Source organism: Lolium rigidum, chromosome 3 (assembly GCF_022539505.1).
Source record: "Lolium rigidum isolate FL_2022 chromosome 3, APGP_CSIRO_Lrig_0.1, whole genome shotgun sequence".
Classification (NCBI taxonomy): Eukaryota; Viridiplantae; Streptophyta; class Magnoliopsida; order Poales; family Poaceae; genus Lolium; species Lolium rigidum.
The window spans coordinates 394394431-394415866 of NC_061510.1; the positions used below are offsets into that span (position 1 = coordinate 394394431).

Genomic DNA, 21436 nt, shown 5'->3' on the forward strand with positions numbered 1-21436 from the left:
CATGCTCTTAACAATTCGTTTTTCCAGCGCATTCATCGATTCGAAGGCATTTGCTACAGAAAATTGCATCAGCATATATGATACTAACTTTGGAGGGGTTCACATGGCGTGTGTAGTCAGACTAGATACACTTATTAGTGGTTCCCATGGCAAGTTGGCATGGGATACAATCATGCATATCATATACCCTAGCGCTCCTTATATGTATGCAAATTGTATGCAAAGAGTCGAACATACTGTTTGAGGCACATGAATTAGCTAAACCCAAGCTAACAATTAAAGTTGCATGCATGGGCATGAAATGGTATATTTTGTTCCACTCTTTTTTGTTGGATTGATTGTTAATTTATTCAGAAATTAATTCACTTTTGATCTTGGGTACATATCCTCCTACCATTGGAAAAAACATATTAAAATGTCAAAAATATTTTTTTTTCGAGTATATATCTCGACATTCTATGTGTGCACGCCAAGTTTTGTGAAAAACCAATATTTTTAGTGTCATTTGAAAAAAAATAAAGAAATATCCCGTGAGAGCTTTTTAGCACTATTTTTTCTTTTTTACACAAGACTAAAGGAATTTGATTATTTGCGAAACGACTTTACGAGCACAAAGAACATCTGTCACGTATGCGCAACAATTTTTTGACAAAATCTTTTACCATTTAGAAATGTGTTCAAAATTTATTTAAAACACCATGACCGTATGCTTATGGATGCAAAAAACGCAATGTCCTTATTTATTTTCCTACATAACTTGTTTAATCTGGTCGATCTATTTTACATACAATCTCAAAATATAAACTATTAAGTGTTTCCAACGTAATGAAAATTTCTAGTTCTTTCTATGGAAACTTCTACTATTAAAGATTCATATGTTTACAATATCTGTAGGATTTGCTATGCCATGACAATCACATAATGCGTTCTTTATACATATTCTTGCTAGTTTATAACCAAGGACCATCTATAGGCAGTATCCTCGAGATTGTTAGTTGAAATTTTCCATGATTATTTTTTCACAATTACATTATCATAGTTGACCCTCATATTGTGATATCTTATGGCAATGCTCAGGGACTTTTCACGATTACAACCCCAATAAGATTTTTTACAACTAGTGATATATGGATATTGCTACATATCAATGAGATACAGAAAAAGAAACTATGTAGGAACCTACACTTGTACAAGAATCTATTTTTAACAAATTATACACATCCAACGATTTCAGTTCTTTTAATGCATATGAATTCCTACTATATTCATATAATTTTAGAATCATGCAAATTAAACGGACCATGACAAGATATCAAAGGATGAATAGTCAAATAAATCTGCATACGATTGGCAAAGGCTTTGTATTGTACTCATATAAATGTAACAGGACAAAGAAAGCAAACATTAAATTACTGTACGTAAAATCAGATCTTTCCTAGTAGTAGGTGGCAGTGGTACTGCATTGGCACCAAACGACATGCTCTGTTGACGAACCCAGCAAAATAATGCAAAATCTTCAACGCACAAGCAATGACAATATCAGACAAGGTTCATGTCGACCATCTGTTGTGAGAAGTGAGAACTACACGGTGAGAGTTTTGTTGTATCTCCGTGGTTGCTATATTTGTTTCCATGCATCAAAACGAGCCGCTAGCAGCTGGCATTGCAGGAAAAATTGCAAGTACTCAGCTACCTAGACGTACGCAGCTGACATGCACGCAGGCTAGTCGATCTACAGGCGAGAGTCGAGATGAAGGCGGCCATGCTGCTAGCTTGATAAGGCATATCACATGGAAAATGCACTTTGGCTCATAGGAGCATATGCTCCCATTATGTGAATCCACATTTCAAAGTGTCAAAAAATTCAAAACAAAATTTTTACATGTACATCTAAACATTTTATGTTGGTACACAAGTTTTCAAAAAAAACTAAAAATAATTGTGGCTCCTGTAAAAAAAACAAGTTTTGATGCTATAACACGACTACGTACAGGATATTTTTTTGTCTTTTTTATACACGCCATATAAAATGTTTTTTCTCCACAAAAATTTGTGCACTAACATAGAATGTCAAGATGTACACCAACAAATTTATATCAGAATTTTTTAACATTTTTAAAATTGTTTTTTAATTATTTTATATAATGAGAGCATTTGCTCCTATGAGCCAAATTGCCAATGCACTTTGAATCTACTACTTTCTCTGATCTGAGATTTAATACTTGCATGCCTGCCTGTGGTCCAAATAAGTAGTAATACACTGTCCTAGAGCCAGTACAAGCTAGTATAGCTAACAAGTGTACCACCACATTTCTTTCTTTTACTATTACTGTTATGGTGGGAAAACCGCAAACGTAGCTCCAGGTACATGTAGCTCGAGCTACATGTAGCTCGTTTTTTGAAAAATTCAAAAATAATATTTAAAAGTTTCAAAAAAATATGAAAATAAATCTAGATGTGAAAATTTACAACTCGGAATACCTTATGTTCGAGGCTATGCAAAAAATGATAAATTCTGATATCTATAATAGTGAATAGTACAGACTCTCACAATCTCAAAATCTATCAGAATTTGTCATTTTTTGTGCTGCCTCGAATATATGGTATCTCGGGTTCAAATTTTACACAATGATAGAACTCAACATTGCCTACATCAAGATTTTTTTTTTCAGATTTTTCTACAACTTAGAATGCTATTTTCAAAAAAAATTAAAAAAACGAGCTAGGTGTAGCTCGTCCTACAAAAGTCCACACTCGAGACTAATGGGACTACTAATCCTTTTCTGGAAACTACTATGGATTAGCTAGCTGATGTACCGAAACATTTTTCCAGTTTACTATTGTCTATTATAATGGTGAAGTAGTACCTGGTTACCTGAGAGTGAACTAATGGAACCGGGCGGTATGTGATCCTGCGGGAAGTCAGCTTCTGATTGGTCCAATTTATTTGCGTGGGGTCCACTGCTGGAATGGGTGTTGTCCATATACAGGTACAAAACGATAGTACATATGCGTGTGGGCCCTCTATCCTCTCCCCCGCCCCATCATTCCCCATCCTCTCCCCATCGATCCCCATCACTGCCGCGCTCGGCTCCTCCCCGAGCTCGCCTGGACTCCACATCGACGCCGCACCGTCCACGATGCCACGTCGGCGCCGCCCCGTCTCCGACGGCATCCTGCCGCCCTGTCCCTGACGCCGCCCCGTCCTCGACGCCAGGTCGACGACGCCCCGTCCTCGACGCCGGGTCGACGACGCCCCGTCCCCGACGCCGCCCTGTCCTCGATGCCAGCCACCGTCCGTGCAGCAGCAACGTCCACGTCCGCCACCGCCGTCCCGCTAGCTCCACCTCCTCCTTCCCCGGCCACCGGCGCCGGCCTCCTGGATGTTGGTGCGGAACTCCACGTCGTCGCGCGGGACGCGGAGCGCCGGGCCACCGTCCGTGCAGCAGCAGACGAGCGGCGCGGCACCCGTACGCGAGCGCGCCATCGCCAGGCTGTTCCTGACCCGTTCGCGAGCACGCTAGGGCCTCCGCGTCGTCGTCGCCGCACCGTTCGAGAGCCCGCCTGCACTCTTCTGTCGCGCCCGCCATGTCCGCGTTCGCCCCGCCGCCCGGCCCGCGCGCTTCCACCACGTCGGCGCGCCCGCCACGTCGGTCGTGGCCGTGGAAGGAGCTGGGTGGAGCAGCAGCCCTGTCCCAGACGCCGGCCCCATCCCGACCTCACCCGGGACGCCACCTCGGCGGCGCGGGCTCCTCTGCCGTCCGCCCGCCCGACGGCCGTACGTCGACGCCGCCCTTCCCCGACGCCGGCCCCGCCCGGAGCACGCCCAGACCTCGATGCCGCCCCGTCCCCAACGCCACCTCGACGACGCCATGTCCCAGACGCCGGCCCCATCCCGAACTCACCCGGGATGCCACCTCGGCGGCGCGGGCTCCTCTGCCGTCCGCCCGCCCGACGGCCGCCGCGCCTCCACCATCAGCTTCTCGCGCGCGCGCCGCGCCGCCGCCATTTGCCCCGACGGCCGCCAGCTACTAGTAATTTTGGAGGAGAGAGGAGAGAGACAGGGCGTGATTTGGAGGAGAGAGGAGAGAGAGGGCCTGTGTATTGTACGGGGGGTTATCTGTATCAGACACATGATCAACTTCTGTACAGGGCCCACCCAAACACCTGGACCAATGGCAGCCTGATTTCCAGCGGGAGCATATGCCGGCCGGTTCAATCATGCACTTTCCCTGGTTACCTACCATTAATCCTTTTTAGAAATTCTTGATTAGTTAGCTGATGTACCAACAAGTTATTATTATTATTATTATTATTATGGTAGAGTAGTACCTAAACTAGTAATCATTTTCGGATATTCTAGATTAGGTAGCTAGTGTACCACCACATGTTTTCCCTTTACTATTATAATGGTAGAATACTGCCAGCAAGTTATTATTATTATTATTATTATTATTATGGTAGAGTAGTGCCTAAACTAGTAATCCTTTTCGGATATTCTGGACTAGGTTGCTAGTGTACCACCACATTTTTTCCTTTACTATTCTTATGGTAGAGAAGAGAAGTACTCTCTCCATCCCAAAATATAAGACACTCTTTTCACATGGTACTTGATGAAAAAAAATTAAGTATTAATATATAAAAAATAATATAGTTTTAGAATGTATAAATGATATGTTGCATTCGTCTTACGAATCTCTCTTGTTTCATATTTATTTATACAAATTTTGTGAACCGGAGTGAGTACCTAGTATTGTATCCATCCAAACTAAGTGACGCGGCTTTGGTACTAAACTATATATAAAAAATGAAACAATGTCTAGGAGAAACTAGACACTATTGATATAGTATAATCGGGACTTGGCGTGACAATTCCGAAAATTAATCCTGACAAAAATCGAACTTCGGTCGTTGGGGTGCGCCACTGCGATCCCAACCACTGGGCTAAGCCCGTAGACAAATCGTGACGGTTAATATGGAACGGGTGGAAATAGAACTCCCTCACTCTCAGAATATAAGGTGCAGATTTTTTCGCACAGTATGTGCTGCACAACTTTGACTACTAATATATACTCTTTCCGTCCCAAAATGTAAAATATATAGTTTACTAAAAAAATCAACATGTTCTAAGTTTGACCAAATTTTATACGTACAAAAAATATCAATATCTAGAATACCAAATCAATATAAATAAATGTTCATATTTGTAAAGTACATTTTGATCAAGCGTACAAGGATTTGACTTTTCATTAACCTTATACGCCTTATCTTTTTGGACGGTAGTGGTACTAAAATGTATATATATTGAGAATGTATAAATGGTACCGTTACATTCGTCTTACAATTATCTTTCATTTCATACGCATGACATATCATAACTACAAATCTTAGTTGAAGTTACAATTCGTTGACCACCGAAATTTAAGGGCTCTTCATATTTTGAAAGAGTGAGTACGATCGAGTTGTGTCCTAACAGTGTACTCAAAATTTTATAGTATTGAGGTAGATAGAAAATGAAAGACAGTTAATGCAGATGAGCGTCCAGATGCAGCCCTGACGTAGATCTCAGGTGCAGGCCTAGGTAGCTAGAGATGCTTAGAGTAGGTGCTTAGGCCTGGTACGTGGTCCTTTTCTCATGGGCAGAGGCATGCAATGCACGCGTACTCGTGCTACCTCCTCGCCTCTCAGCTCTCACATCAATCAAAAGCCTAAACATAACAATAAAATCGAAGCAGATAAAGAGATGTGTACCACTCAAGTACTCATTGGCTGGACTTTGGCGATTTCATTTCATCTGCTTTCCTGGAGAAATTTGACGCGAAGAACACACATGTTGATGTTGACCAAAGCATGCAAGATGCATGCAGCACCCAGGCAAGAAACCCTAATTTTGTGCGAGCAAGTGCGACAGGATTTGAGAGTACTGTACGACGGCTACTACGTACGTACTCATGCGTCCTTTGTACTCTATACTGTACTGTAGTTCACAAAATGAAAAGAGACAAATCCTCTCTGGTACAGTACACTCTACACTGTACTTGTAGCTGCTTCTGTATGTACAGGCTGGGCAAGCGAGCTGGTGCATGCGCGGGTGGACCGGTAGACGCTTGGGAGGCTTTTCTCCGTGGATGCGTGCCTTTTGGAACAGTAGAAAATGAAGTAACTTTTGAATCGAGGCGGAGCTGATGCCGTGCGTACGTACTGCCGGGCAGATAGATGCCTATGGCTACATGTATATTCGCCGCCAGCAAGCCAGCCAAGGGCCGGCCGGCGTGCGTGGTTGCGCGTGCGATCCCTGTGGTCGTTGCCGGCGTGCGTGGTCCCTGCGGCGACTAGCTGGTGTATACGGCCGGCGGTCTCGAGGCTAGCTTGCTGCAGCGGCCGGCCGCGCATGCACGGCCTGGGCGGCGCGCGCAGGCACGCGTGCGATCCATACGATGACCCTTGCGTCCATCGATGCCATTGTTTTTTTATAATGGTGGATCTGACAGAGACCGGTTGGTTTCATACCATGGACGCCAAGGAGCAAGGAGGCTGGAGGCGTAGGGCGTGGTGGAGTAAATTACAGAAAACTACCACATTTCAGGCTAGGTTAACAAGTCAGTACCAACTTTACTAATTTTTGCAAAAACGTACCACTTCTGGGGGAACGAGTTACAGATTGCACAAATAGACAGTTGATCGCATTCTAACAGCGGTGAGCCCACTGTCAGGCGCCACGTCAGCCAACGGCCGTTGGTCGCCCGTTTACTACTCGTGCCATGCCTCTTTGTTGCTATTTTTCAGCGGCATGCTCCTTGGAGCCGAGAACCGTGCCGTAGTCCAGTAGGCTCACCATGACACGCACGGGTCAGCGCGTACAGCGCCTCCAGCGTCGCGGAAAGGTTCTTGAGGGCGCCGGTCGTTGTGGACTGGGACACAGAGTCCCCCATCTGGCAGATCTCGATGAGCAGGCAGGCGCCGTTGTAGCCAGCAATGGCGCGGGGCGACGTCGGGCGACATGGAGAGGCGGTGCAGCGTGAGCACGGCCTTCTCGCGGCCCACGAGGCTGCTGCCCGACTCGGCCAGCCGGATGAGTGGCGGCACCGCGCCCTCCGACACGAGCAGCGCGTCGCAGACGCCACCCCCGATTCCGCGAGCTGGCATATCACCGTCGTCGGCGCCGCGACCATCTTCACCAGCGCGGCGACTTAGCGCGGCTGAGCGCGGAGACAACGCTCTTCTCGTCTTTATTCGGGCGTCGAGCTCTCGTTCATCGCCGGGCCTTGGCCTCGCCGTGCTCGATCCGTCGCCGCGCGAGCAGCCTCCCGCACGTCCGTCTTGGCCGTCGCCGGAGGAGGAGTCGAGGCATCGGATAGCACGCCGGATCGGACACGCAGCTAATGTCCAGCCTCGCTTGCAAGTGTGTCAACCGCGCTCCGCATCCGAAGCTTTGCGATGCCGGGCGGCCGCGCGGCGAGCTCCAACGCGTCGGCGAGGGTGGCGGCTACGTACGCAGCATTTCGCGGCAGAGCACGTTTCGAGCGAAGCAAGGGTGGCTGGACAGGTCCGACGAGCGTGCCGGGCGCGTGCCCAGCTTCACCGCGATGGCCTACCACCGCCCCGGGAAGCCCACGGCAGCGGTCGCCGCGTTCACCGCTGTCGGCACCATCCCGGTCACGCCGCCAGCATATCCCCGTCCCTGTACACTCATTTCTCGCAGCTGGCGGCCGTGATATAGAATCTGGAGTGATTGAGAAACTCGAGAAGCTTGTTGCAGTTTAGTGGTGCCTGGTGCAAGCTGGCCATGAGCACCACACCAAGCCAAGACACCAAAGTCAAGTTCTGTAGGCTAGCAGGTTGACCATGTTCGATCATAACCAGTTGGAATGCTGAGTAGCAAACGGATGATCAATGGCCGTCTGCCGGCGTGACGCCTGACAGTGGGTCCTCCCCTGTTAGAATGCGATCAACTGCCCATTTGTGCAATCTGTAACCCCTCGCCTCAGAAATGGTACGTTTTTGCAAAAATTAGCAAAGTTGGTACTGACTTGTTAACCTAGCCCGAAATGTGGTAGTTTTCTGTAATTTACTCGGCGTGGTGTGTACCGTGGGAAAAATATATGTCCAGATTGGGCATGTTTGATTTGTAGGATAGGAAAAACTTAGGAATAGAAAAAATGTAGGATTGTAATATCATCTTCACTCCATTCCTATAGAAATTTATATAGAAATTCATATGAACCAAAATTTATTTGATTTCATCAAAGTAAAAGCAAATGATTCTGAAAGAGAGGTATGAGTGTGGATGTTTGATTTTCTATGAAATCTAGTGCAAAGGAATCCTTAGAAAAATTCCTGTAGGATGCAATCCTACAATTTTTTTATGCAAATCCTTTGAATCAAACAAGCCGATTTAGTTACCAAGTGAAATATCGAGGTTACCAGCCGGTAACCGAATTTGTCATCCCTCTTGTGAATAATGATTTTATCGTCTAATAAATCTCAGCCTAGTTGAATTTGGGTTGGTTGGTTACTACAACCTAAATTATACTATGTCTTCCCCCCTCCGCTACAACGTGTGCACCTGTCCAAATCATTCACTTGCCCCTCTTGCAAACATTGTTTTCAAAATATTTAGACACATCTTTCGTTTGAATTTCAAATTTTGATTGAGAACCTTCTCCGGTATCACATCTCCGGTAGACGTGGTTACCGGAAATCTAGGCCTGCTCCGAGATGTTTTTCTTTTTCTTTTAAATAACTTAAACTTGTAGGGTAGCTGAATCAAACCCTAATTTTTCAATCCTTCAAATCAACACACGAACCTTTCAACCTAGTCTAATTTGAAACCTATATATGTCACAGTTGAGATTCTGGCGAGTAGCAAATCAAAACAGAAAAATCCCAAATTAAAAGATATCATTAGCTACTCCCACTTACATAAATGGTCCATCCGCCATAGTCATCTTCATTCTATCCTAACTCCAATACCCTCCCACTGACCACTCCCCCACGTCGATGTCCCCATGCTCCACCTGCTTCCTACCCGTCAGGCAAGGTCAACAAGGTCCTATTATGTCCGAAATGGGGGTGGGGCCGGGGGTGGGGGTCCCCTGCATCTGCGCCGCTAGCCACATCGTGGTGGGGCACCACTGTGCGGTACTACCCGGGCACGGTGAAGCGTGTCCCCGATCGTCAGGTGCTCAACTTGTCCCCCCTCACCCCTCGGTAAGCGGCTATCGGAGAACCGACCTCACATCCCTTGTGGTGTGCCTCTCCCCACCGGTTTTCGAGAAACATTGTGTTGGTGCCACCATCCTTCTCATGGAAGCGTGACCTTCGGCTCCAATGCCTCAACGACATGCGAGGCCCTTCCTCTTCTCTGTCTCGCGTGCACGACCGATACATGGGATGCACAGAGACGAAGCTTCCTAGGTTGAGGTCTCCCTCCCCACCCCGGTCGAGTCCCCTCCTCGTGCCCAACGCCTCTATCGGTGGCGGCGGACGCAACGTGGCACAACATGTCACCCCATGGCATTTGGGAAGACGCTACATGATGTTGGAGAGAAAGACAATAATTACAAAAAATGATGAGTACGACATGTTGGTCCCAATGTCAGTGACGGTAGCATCTAGTCCCAGCCGTGATCGTCGCATTCCGGTGTGCCAAAGAAGCCTAGGGTTGGTTTAATATATACCGTGATTGACAAATCTAGAATGCCATTTGCGAGGATTCAAAGTTTAGGGTTGGATTTGGAGTTTGTTTTGAACCTTCTCGGTGTTACACCGTACACGTAGAGATTTTATTTTTTAAGGTTAACACGAAGATAACAAAGTTCGCAAGACTTCAGAGCATGCTTGCTAGAAGTAGCCGTTTCTTCTTTCAGCGATTGACCTGGAAAATGAGTAATGCATATCGGTCGCACGCACGGAGTGCGCCCGCCACCGGACGGGCTGTCATTTTTAACAGGGCCGGCAAATGGCCAGACTATCCCGAAGTGTAGGGAAGGCCACGGCGTGGCAGGGCAGTGGGTTAGGCCGTGTTCGGCCGGCAAAACCTATACACCGACCAGGTCGGTGGCTACCGGCCACCGCACACCCCCTGGTCGGGTATGGGCCAGGCCCATTTGGGTCTGTTTAGCCTGTGCAGTTCGTTTTTTGCTTTTTCTTTTTTTCTTTTCTGGTTTTTTTTTCTGTTTTCTGTTTTCTGTTTTCTTTTCTTTTTTCTGTTTTCGGCCTTGTTTATATTTTTTTTAGATTCGAAAATTTTAATTTTTAAAAATTGTTCAAACTAAAAAAAATAAAAAATATTCAAATTTGAAATCCGTTCAAATCTAAAAACCGTTCAAATTTGAAAACCGTTCAAATTTAAAAACCGTTCAAATATGAAATTTGTTCAAATTTAAAAATTGTTTAAAATGTTCAAATTTAAAAATGTTCAAACGTAAATTTTGTTCAAATTTACAATTTGTTCACATCGAAAATTGTTCAAATCCAAAAATTGTTCATATAAAAAAATAAAAAACTAGAAAATAATGCTTTCAATTTTTCGAAAATATACAATTTTTTTAAAATTTTGTTTTTCCGAAAAAATTTCACATTGGCATTTTAAATTTTTAAAAAGGAAAAGAAATGAAACAGCAGAAAAGGAGAAAAACAGAAAAAAACGAAAACTGGGCCGGCCCAACAGGCACCCTGGGGGGTGCGGTGGCTGGTCCGCACCGAGCAGGGTGGTGTATAGCACCTCCCTGTTCGGCCTGCTCCGCAGGCGCGAGCTGGTTGCCGAGCAACAATGGATATTCAGGCCAGCCCAGCCAAGTAAAATGGCCCAAAATATCCAGAAAGACGCTGGCTGGCCCACAACGGAATGGCAACCGAACCGTGTGCGCGTCCACGGCCCAGAACGGAATGGCAACCGAACCGTGTGCGCGTCCACGGCCCAGAACGGAATGGCAACCGAACCGTGTGCGCGTCCACGGCCCACGGGTCGCCGTTGCCGACAACGGCGGGACTCAAAGCGAATTTGCCATCCGGGGTCATCTCTTCTCCGCGGCGTCGTGGCTTCAGAAGCACAGCGAATCTTCAGAAGCGGAACCTGAACGACGCACACATGCGCATTTCGTTCTCTGTTTCTCCGCAGGAATTGCTTTGTTTCGCATCGCAGGACACACTCATGGCGTGTCACTTCTTACTCTGCTTTATTATTACTGAAAAGGAGCTGCAGGCGAAATACCGTATTTTACAGCGAGATTTTACAATGCCTTAACTACGGGCCAAGGAAGCTACACGAACGGAGGCGGGACGTCGGACGGCTGCGGCGGCACGACCTCCGGCGGGGCGCGCGGCGGGTCGAGCTCGGGCGGCGGCGTCGGGATGACTTCGGGGTTCGGCGGCACGGCCGGGATCTCCGGCATCGGCGGCGACGGTATCGACGGGCCAGGCTGCTCCGGCCCGGGAGGCGTGCCGGGCACCGGCGCACCGGGCATCGGCATGTCCACGCCAGGGGGCGGCTCGAACTCCGGCGGCGTGTCGATGCTCGGCATCTCCTCGGGTGGACGGGCCGTGGCTGGCATCTCTTCAGGTGGGCGGGCCGTGCCCGGCACCTCTGCCGGCGACGGGCCCGGGGGGAACCCCGGCGGCGTCGTGGCGCTGCACCGGAGGCCGGCGCGCTGGCCGTGGCACCCCGGCCGGCGCAGTTGAGAACGCAGGGTACTCCCCATGGCTGCGGCCGTGCTGCCGGTGCCGCAGCGCCACGGCAGCGACGCCCTCACGAGGCTCGCCGACATCGTCGCGTATCTACTTTGCGTGCTCTGGACAAGTGCGCGGAGGTAGGACCTTTGGATTCCACAAGGAAGTGGCAACTGTGCAGAGCGGCGCGGCGACGCAGTTTTAAGCGGCTTCCGAGTCGACACGTCCGTCGACACGTGGTTGTGCCGGGAGGAAAAGCCGACTGACGAGACACGTGCTGCCGTGGCAGGACGTGTTCGAGCCAACTCCAATACTGCCTCCTTGCTGCACTAGTCGGTCGCCTCAAGATTAGAATCGTTTCACGTGAGTGTGTATTTTTTTTTTTAGATTGAGCTACATATAGCTCTTTTTTTGGAAATTTTGAAAACGATGCTGTAACTTAAAATAAAATACATAATATTTAGGGCTGCAAAACATATGAAATCTGACAGATTTAAAATTTTGAAATCTTGCACTATTCACTAGTATTATAGATATCAAATTTTATCACTTTTCATAGCCTCGGAAATAAGGTATTCCGTCAAGATTTACTTTTACATTTTACTGGTATGAAAGAAAGGGAGTGAGGCTAAGACTTGATCGTGTTATGTTAGGATGATCTCCAACGTGGTCGAACCCAACGGATCGAGCACGACCCTTTGACCTCGTCCGCGTCCTGATCGGGGGAGCCCAACCGCATCTCTGGTTGGTGGGCCCCTGTCGCCTGTGCTATATATAGAGTGCTGGGGACGGTGGCACAGATCACGAGGTTGACTGGAGTGCCACTCGCCCCACCAGCACACCTACCGATCTAGGTCTGCATAGTGCCGACGGGAAGCTCCGCCGCCACCTCTCTCGCTCGACCTCACGCCGTCATCATCGCCATCTCCACCATGTCGACTTTGACGGGTTCGTCCTCCTCGCAGGGACAAGGTAAATCTCACAGACCCGCAGTATTCCATCCTACCCGGCTAAGATTTACACCTAGATGATCTAGCAAAGACAACATTGGTATCAGAGCCGCTAGTGTGTAGATCTTGTGCGTTTTCGGGTAGAAAAGAAACAGAAAAATGAAACCCTAGTTCATCCCTGCAACCAAAACCCTAACCCTATCAGTAAGAAAGGAAAGGGCAAAGCAAAGATAGCATCACCGGCGCCTCGTCGGCAAAGAGAGGGGGCAAAGCTGCGCCGCTATCTGGCCGCGCCTAACCCAACCCCACGGGGCAAAGAGAAAAACACCGGCTGCTGTTGCTTTTGGCCGTGGCGCCAGCAAAAAAAATCGGCACCACCTCTGCGCCGCTTGACGGTGATGCGCCCACCCTCGGGTGCACGCACACGCCGGCAAGAGGGGCAGGGGGCGCCACTGCTGCTCCTTCTCACCGCCCCGCTAGTTCTCTCCACAGTGATGTCGAGGATCTCGGGTGGGGAGTGATGGGGTTCGTTGCATAGAAAACAAAATTTTTCCTACCGCAAGACGAATAAAACCAACAGATCTAATCTATGGAACACCCAAGATCTAATCTACAAGATCGAAGCAACGAGATGGAGATGAGACTAACCCTCGAAGATTCCAAAGCCTACCAGATTAATCTCGTTGTTGTTGTAGACGATCGTCCCCGGTGCTGCAATCCGGCAAAGACTTCCGTACTCTGGCCGCGCGCACGGTGTCGATGAAGCTCCTTCCTCTCCCGTTCCAGCGGGCAGCGGAGGTGTGGTAGATCTCCTCCAAAATCCAAGCAAGACGACGGCGTGGTGGTGAAGGTGGAGGAAGAAAACCGCAGGCTTCGCCTAAGCCGAGCGGCCGTATGGTGGAGGGAGAGGCGGCCAGAGGAGGAGGCAATGGATGGGGGTGTGGCCGGCCACCCCCTCCCCTCTTTATATAGGGGGCCAGCCGGCCAAGGTGGCCCCCCTTCCCATCTAGGGTTGGGGGGGCGGCGGCCAAGAGGGGGGAGAGGGCTTTCCCCTCCCCCAAGTTGATCCCCCCCTGGAAACCCTAGGGGGTTGGCCGGCTCGGGCCTTGGGGCCATGTGCCCCCGGCCCATTAGGCCAGGGAGCATCCCCTCGGCCCATGCTAGGCCTCCTAGGTCGTGGGCCCCATGGTGGACCCCTCCGGAACCTTCTAGAACCTTCCAGCCAACCACCGAAAAATCCCGAACTTTTCCGAAACCCGTAAATCAACTTCCCTTATATGAATCTTATTCTCCGGACTATTCCAGACCTCCTCGTGACATACTGGATCACATCCGAGACTCCGAACAAACTTCGTCTCCATACCATATTCAAATCTACTTATGCGACATCGAACCTTAAGCGCATCACCCTACGGTTCGCGAACTATGTGGACATGGTCGAGACTCCTCTCCGAGCAATAACCAATAGCGGGATCTGGAGATCCATATTGGCTCCCACATATTCAACAATGACTTAGTGATCGATTGAACCATTTACATACGATGCCAATTCCCTTTGTCACACGATATTCTACTTGTCCGAGGTTTGATCATCGGTATCTCCATACCTTGTTCAACCTTGTTACCGACAAGTAATCTTTACTCGTACCGTGGTATGTCATCTCTCATGATCCAATCATGTGCTTGCAAGCTATTTAGACGACATTCCACCGAGAGGGCCCAGAGTATATCTATCCGTCATCAGGATGGACAAATCCCACTATTGATCCATATGCCTCAACTCACACTTTCCAAATACTTAATCCCATCTTTATAACCACCCATTTACGCAATGGCGTTTGATGTAATCAAAGTACCCTTCCGGTGTAAGTGATTTACATGATCTCATGGTCGAAGGACTAGGTAACTATGTATTGAAAGCTTATAGCAAATTGAACTTAATGACGTGATCTTATGCTACGCTTAATTGGGTGTGTCCATTATATCATTCATCTAATGACATAATCTTGTCATTAATAATATCCAATGTTCATGATCATGAAAGATCATCTATTAATCATTAAGCTAGTTATACAAGAGGCTTACTAGGGACTCCTTGTTGTTCACATAACACACATGTATCAATGTTTCGGTTAATACAATTATAGCATGGTATGCAAACATTTATCATAAACACAAAGATATAATAATAACCACTTTATTATTGCCTCTTGGGCATATCTCCAACAGTCTCCCACTTGCACTAGAGTCAATAATCTAGATTACATTGTAAGGTACCTAACACCCATGGCATTCCGGTGTTGGTCATGCTTTGCCCTAGGGAGAGCTTTAGTCAACGGATCCGCAACATTCAGATCTGTGTGTACTTTGCAAATCTCTACTTCACCATCTTCGATGTACTCGCGAATCGAATGAAAACGCAGCTTGATATGCTTCAGCTTCTTGTGTGATCTTGGTTCCTTTGCATTGGCGATGGCACCCGTGTTGTCACAATAAATGACTAACGGGTCCAATGCACTAGGAACCACACCAAGCTCAACAATGAACCTCTTCATCCATACCGCTTCCGATGAAGCCTTTGAAGCCGCTATATATTCAGATTCTGTTGAAGATTTCGCCACCGTGCACTACTTGGAACTGCTCCAGCTTACTGCCGCACCATTCAATATAAACACGTACCCCGACTGAGACTTGGAGTCATCAGGATCGGTGTTCCAACTTGCATCGGTGTAACTGGTTACAACGAGCTCTTGGTCACCGTCATAACAAAGAAACATATCCTTAGTTCTTTTCAAGTACTTCGAGATATTCTTGACCGCTGTCCAGATGTTCCATTCCTCGGATCACTTTGATATCTCGCTGGTCAAACTAACAACGATGTGCGATATCCGGTCTAGTACACAAGCATGACATACATGAGAGAGCCTACTCGCCGAAGCATAGGGGATCTTGCTCATCCTCTCTCTTTCATCTCGCCGTAGCCGGACCTTGAGTCTTACTCAAGACCTTACCTGGCAACATAGGCAAGAACCCTTTCTTGCTTTCATCCATTCTAAACTTCTTTAGAATCTTGTCCAGGTATGTACTCTGTGAAATGCCTATTAGGCGTCTTGATCTATCTCTATAAATCTTGATGCCTAAAATGTACGCTGCTTCACCAAGGTCTTTCATTGAAAAAGACTTATTCAAATAACCTTTAACGCTGCTTAATAGTTCTATATCATTCCCAATCAATAATATGTCATCTACATATAATATCATGAACGCTACAGAGCTCCCACTCACTTTCTTGTAAATACAGGCCTCACCATGAGTCCGTATAAAACCGAAGTCTTTGATCACTCTATCAAAGCGTAGATTCCAACTCCGGGATGCTTGCTTCAATCCATAAATGGAACGCTGAAGTTTGCATACCTTGTCAGCATTTTCAGGATCGACAAAACCTTTGGGTTGTACCATATACAACTCTTCCTCAATATCACCATTGAGGAACGCCGTTTTGACATCCATCTGCCAAATCTCATAATCGAAAAATGCAGCTATTGCTAACAAAATCCTCACAGACTTTAGCTTCGCTACAGGTGAGAAATCGTAGTCAACTCCTTGAATTTGTCGAAAACCCTTTGCGACAAGTCGAGCTTTATAGACAGTAATATTACCATCAGCATCTGTTTTTCTCTTGAAGATCCATTTATTCTCGACAGCCTTGCGGCTATCAGGTAAGTCTACCAAAGTCCATACTTTGTTATCATACATGGATCCCATTTCGGATTTCATGGCTTCTTGCCATTTGTTGGAATCTGGGCTCATCATCGCTTCTTCATACGTCGCAGTGTCCTCATCATTGTTGTCCACAATCATGACATTTAGACAAGGATCATACCAATCGAGAGTGGTACGTTCCCTCGTCGATCCGCGAGGCTCAGTAGCTTCCTCGTTCGAAGCTTCATGATCATCATCATTCACTTCCTCTCCTATCGGTGTAGGCTGCGCAGAAACTTCTTCCGACGACCGCGCTACTCGATCTATGAGAGAAGGTTCATCAACCTCGTCGAGTTCTACTTTCCTTCCGATCACTTCTTTAGTGAGAAACTCCTTCTCAAGAAAGGATCCGTTCTTGGCAACAAAGATTTTGCCTTCGGATCTGTGATAGAAAGTGTACCCAATGGTTTCTTTAGGGTATCCTATGAAGACGCATTTCTCCGCTTTGGGTTCTAGCTTGTCAGGCTGTAACTTCTTTACATAAGCTTCGCAACCCCAAACTTTAAGAAACGACATCTTAGGTTTCTTCCCAAACCATAATTCATACGGTGTCGTCTCAACGGATTTAGATGGTGCCCTATTTAAAGTGAATGCGGCTGTCTCTAATGCATAACCCCAAAACGACAACGGCAAATCGGTAAGAGACATCATAGACCGAACCATATCTAAGAGAGTTCGATTACGACGTTCGGACACACCATTGCGTTGTGGTGTTCCCGGCGGTGTCAACTGTGAAAGTATTCCGCATTTCTTTAAATGCATGCCAAACTCATAACTCGGATATTCACCTCTCGCGATCGAACGCGTAAACTTAATCTTCTTGTTACGCTGATTTTCTACTTCACTTTGGAATTCCTTGAACTTCTCAAAAGTCTCGGACTTATGTTTCATAAAGTAAATATATCCATATCTACTCAGCATCATCCGTGAAGGTTAGAACATAACGATAACCACCGCGCGATGCTACACTCATTGGTCCGCACACATCGGTATGTATGATTTCCAATAAGTCTGTAGCTCGCTCCATTGTACCAGAAAATGGAGTCTTAGTCATTTTTCCCATTAGACATGCCTCGCATCTGTCAAGTGACTCAAAGTCAAGTGACTCAAGAAGTCCATCGGAATGGAGTTTCTTCATGCGCTTCACTCCAATATGACGAAGACGACAGTGCCACATATAAGTAGAATTATCATTCAATTTAATTTGCTTAGCATCAATGTTATGAACATGTGTATCACTACTATCGAGATTCAACAAGAATAAACCATTCATCTCAGGTGCATGGCCATAAAAGACATTACTCATATAAATCGAACAACCATTATTCTCAGACTTAAACGAATAACCGTCTTGCATTAAACAAGATCCATATATAATGTTCATGCTCAACGCAGGTACCAAATAACAATTATTGAGGTTTAAAACTAATCCCGAAGGTAGATGTAGAGGGAGCATGCCGACGGCGATCACATCGACTTTGGATCCATTTCCAACGCGCATCGTCACCTCGTCTCTTGCCAGGCTTCGTCTATTCCGCAGCTTCTCGTTTCGAGTTACAAATGTGAGCAACCGAACCAGCATCAAATACCCGTGCACGACTACGAGAACCAAGTAAGATAGACATCAATAACATGTATATCAAATATACCTTTCTTTTGACGTGGCCGCTCTTCGGATCGGCCAAGTATTTGGGGCAATTACGCTTCCAGTGCCCCTTCCCCCGGCAGATGATAGCACACAAGCCTCAGGTTTAGGACCAGCCTTAGGCTTCTCGAGATGCGCAAGCAACTTTCTTGCCGCCCTTCTTGAAGTTACCCTTGTTAGGCTTGCCCCGCTTTTTGAAACCGGTGGTCTTGTTGACCATCAACACTTGGTTCTCCTTTTTAATCTCAACTTCAGCAGATTTCAGCATGGAAAAGAGTTCAGGTAAATCTTTATTCATGTTCTGCATGTTGTGTTCATCACGAAGTTCTTGTAACTTGGTGGCAGTAATTGAAGGACACGGTGAATACCCAGCTGGTTAGGGATCATCATCCCCATGTCACTGAGCTTCTTGGCATGTCCGGACATGGCGAACATGTGCTCACTAACGGAGCTGCCCTCTTCCATCATGCAGCCTAAAGAACTGTTTCGAGGCCTCATAGCTCTCCACGGCCGCATGAGTTTCAAAGATAAGTTTGAGCTCACGCATCATCTCACATGGGTCGTGGTGCTCAAAACGCTTTTGGAGCTCTGCCTCTAAGCTGCACAAGATGGCACACTGAACTTCGGAGTACCGAACAACCCGGGTCTCATAAACATTCTTTATGTCCTCGGATACTGCAGGAGGTGGTGGGGGACCTAGCGGTGCATCGAGCACATATTGCAAGCTTCCACCAGTGAGGAAAATCCTCACATGACGGAACCAGTCAGTGAAGTTGCTACCATTGCCCTTAAGCTTTTCTTTCTCTAGCAACTGGTTAAAATTGATGGAGGGGGGCGCCATGATCTACAACATATTTGCAAAGAGTTTAGACTAAGTTTATGACAAATTGAGTTCAAATTTAATTCTTAAATTAACTAGGTGAACTCCCACTTAATTAAAACAACATCCCTCGCATTGTCTTAGTGATTACACGAACCAAATCCACTACACCAAGTCCGATCTTCACGAGAAAAGATGTAGCTTCAAAGGCGAACGCTCAAAGTGTTCATCATATCATTCATATGAATCATGCTCTACCTTTCGGTATCCCGTGTTCCGAGACCATGTCTGTACATGCTAGGCTCGTCAAGGCAACCTTGGTATCCGCGTGTGCAAATCTGGCTTGCACCCGTTGTATGCACATGTAGAGTCTATCACACCCGATCATCACGAGATGCTTCGAAATGACAAGTCTTAGCAACGGTGCATACTAAGGATGAACACTTTATTATCTTGATATTTAGTGAGAGGGATCATCTTATAATGTTATCGTCGCGATCTAAGCAAAATAAGATGCATAAAAAGGATTAACATCACATGCAATTCATAATGTGTGATATGATATGGCCTTTCTTGTGCTTTTGATCTCCATCTCCAAAACACGGACATGATCTCCATCATCACCAGCATGGCGTCAAGGTCGCTGGCGCCGCTTCATGGTTGTCCATCACTTATAGCTACTATAACAACTACTTGAAATAAAGCTATTACATGATGATTAGACACGCAGTGTCTTTAACAAAAATTAAAGACAACCATTAGACTTCTGCCGGTTGCCATAATACAATAATGAACATCTCATACATCAAATATAATCATCATCACATCATGGCCATATAACATCACCAAACCCTGCAAAAACAAGTTAGACGCCTCTAATTTGGTTTGCATATTTTACGTGGTTTAGGGTTTTCGAGCAAGATCCAATCTACCTACGAACATGAACCACAACGGTGATACTAGTGTTGACAATAGAAGTGTAAATTACAATCTTCACTATGGTGGGAGAGACAGACACCCGCAAAGCCACTTATGCAATACAAGTTGCATGTCAAGCGTGGAGCAAGTCTCATGAGACGCGGTCATGTAAAGTTAGCCCGGGCCGCTTCATCCCACCATCCCGCAAGAAGCGAAGTAAACAAACTAAAGCAACAAAAGCATCACCGCCCACAAAACCATTGTGTTCTACTCGTGCAACAGATCTATGCATAGACCTGGCTCTGATACCACTGATGGGGTTCCTTGCATAGAAAACAAAAATTTTCCTACCGCAAGACGAATAAAACCAACAGATCTAATCTATGGAACACCCAAGATCTAATCTACAAGATCGAAGCAACGAGATGGAGATGAGACTAACCCTCGAAGATTCCAAAGTCTACGAGATTAATCTCGTTGTTGTTGTAGACGATCGTCCCCGGTGCTGCAATCCGGCAGCACTTCCGTACTCGGTCGCGCGTACGGTGTAGATGAAGCTCCTTCCACTCCCGTTCCAGCGGGCAGCGGAGGTGTGGTAGATCTCCTCCAAAATCCAGCAGCAAGACGGCGTGGTGGTGAAGGTGGAGGAAGAAAACTGCAGGGCTTCGCCTAAGCCGGAGCAGCGTATGGTGGAGGGAGAGGCGGCCAGAGGAGGAGGCAATGGATGGGGGTGTGGCCGGCCACCCCCTCCCCTCTTTATATAGGGGGCCAGCCGGCCAAGGTGGCCCCCCTTCCCATCTAGGGTTGGGGGGCGGCGGCCAAGAGGGGGGAGAGGGCTTTCCCCTCCCCCAAGTTGATCCCCCCCAGGGAAACCCTAGGGGGTTGGCCGGCCTGGGCCTTGGGGCCATGTGCCCCTGGCCCATTAGGCCAGGGAGCATCCCCTCGGCCCATGCTAGGCCTCCTAGGTCGTGGGCCCCATGGTGGACCCCTCCGGAACCTTCTAGAACCTTCCAGATCAACCACCGGAAAAATCCCGAACTTTTCCGAAACCCGTAAATCAACTTCCCTTATATGAATCTTATTCTTCGGACTATTCCGGACCTCCTCGTGACATCCTCGGATCACATCCGAGACTCCGAACAAACTTCGTCTCCATACCATATTCAAATCTACTTATGCGACATCGAACCTTAAGCGCGTCACCCTACGGTTCGCGAACTATGTGGACATGGTCGAGACTCCTCTCCGAGCAATAACCAATAGCGGGATCTGGAGATCCATATTGGCTCCCACATATTCAACGATGACTTAGTGATCGATTGAACCATTTACATACGATGCCAATTCCCTTTGTCACACGATATTCTACTTGTCCGAGGTTTGATCATCGGTATCTCATACCTTGTTCAACCTCGTTACCGACAAGTACTCTTTACTCGTACCATGGTATGTCATCTCTCATGATCCAATCATGTGGTTGCAAGCTATTTAGACGACATTCCACCGAGAGGACCCAGAGTATATCTATCCGTCATCAGGATGGACAAATCCCACTATTGATCCATATGCCTCAACTCACACTTTCCAAATACTTAATCCCATCTTTATAACCACCCATTTACGCAATGACGTTTGATGTAATCAAAGTACCCTTCTGGTGTAAGTGATTTA

At 47.1% G+C, this 21436-nt stretch overlaps 1 protein-coding gene and 1 pseudogene across 1 annotated transcript; both read right to left on the reverse strand.

Annotated features, from left to right (window-relative positions):
• Positions 1-6775: 6775 nt before the first annotated feature.
• Positions 6776-7651, reverse strand: LOC124697687 (annotated as a pseudogene).
• Positions 7652-11264: 3613 nt separating this feature from the next.
• On the reverse strand, positions 11265-11768 carry LOC124697688 (vegetative cell wall protein gp1-like). Its single transcript, XM_047230237.1, has one exon. The coding sequence runs from the start codon at positions 11766-11768 to the stop codon at positions 11265-11267; it is 504 nt and encodes a 167-aa protein (XP_047086193.1).
• Between the last annotated feature and the right edge of the window lie 9668 nt (positions 11769-21436).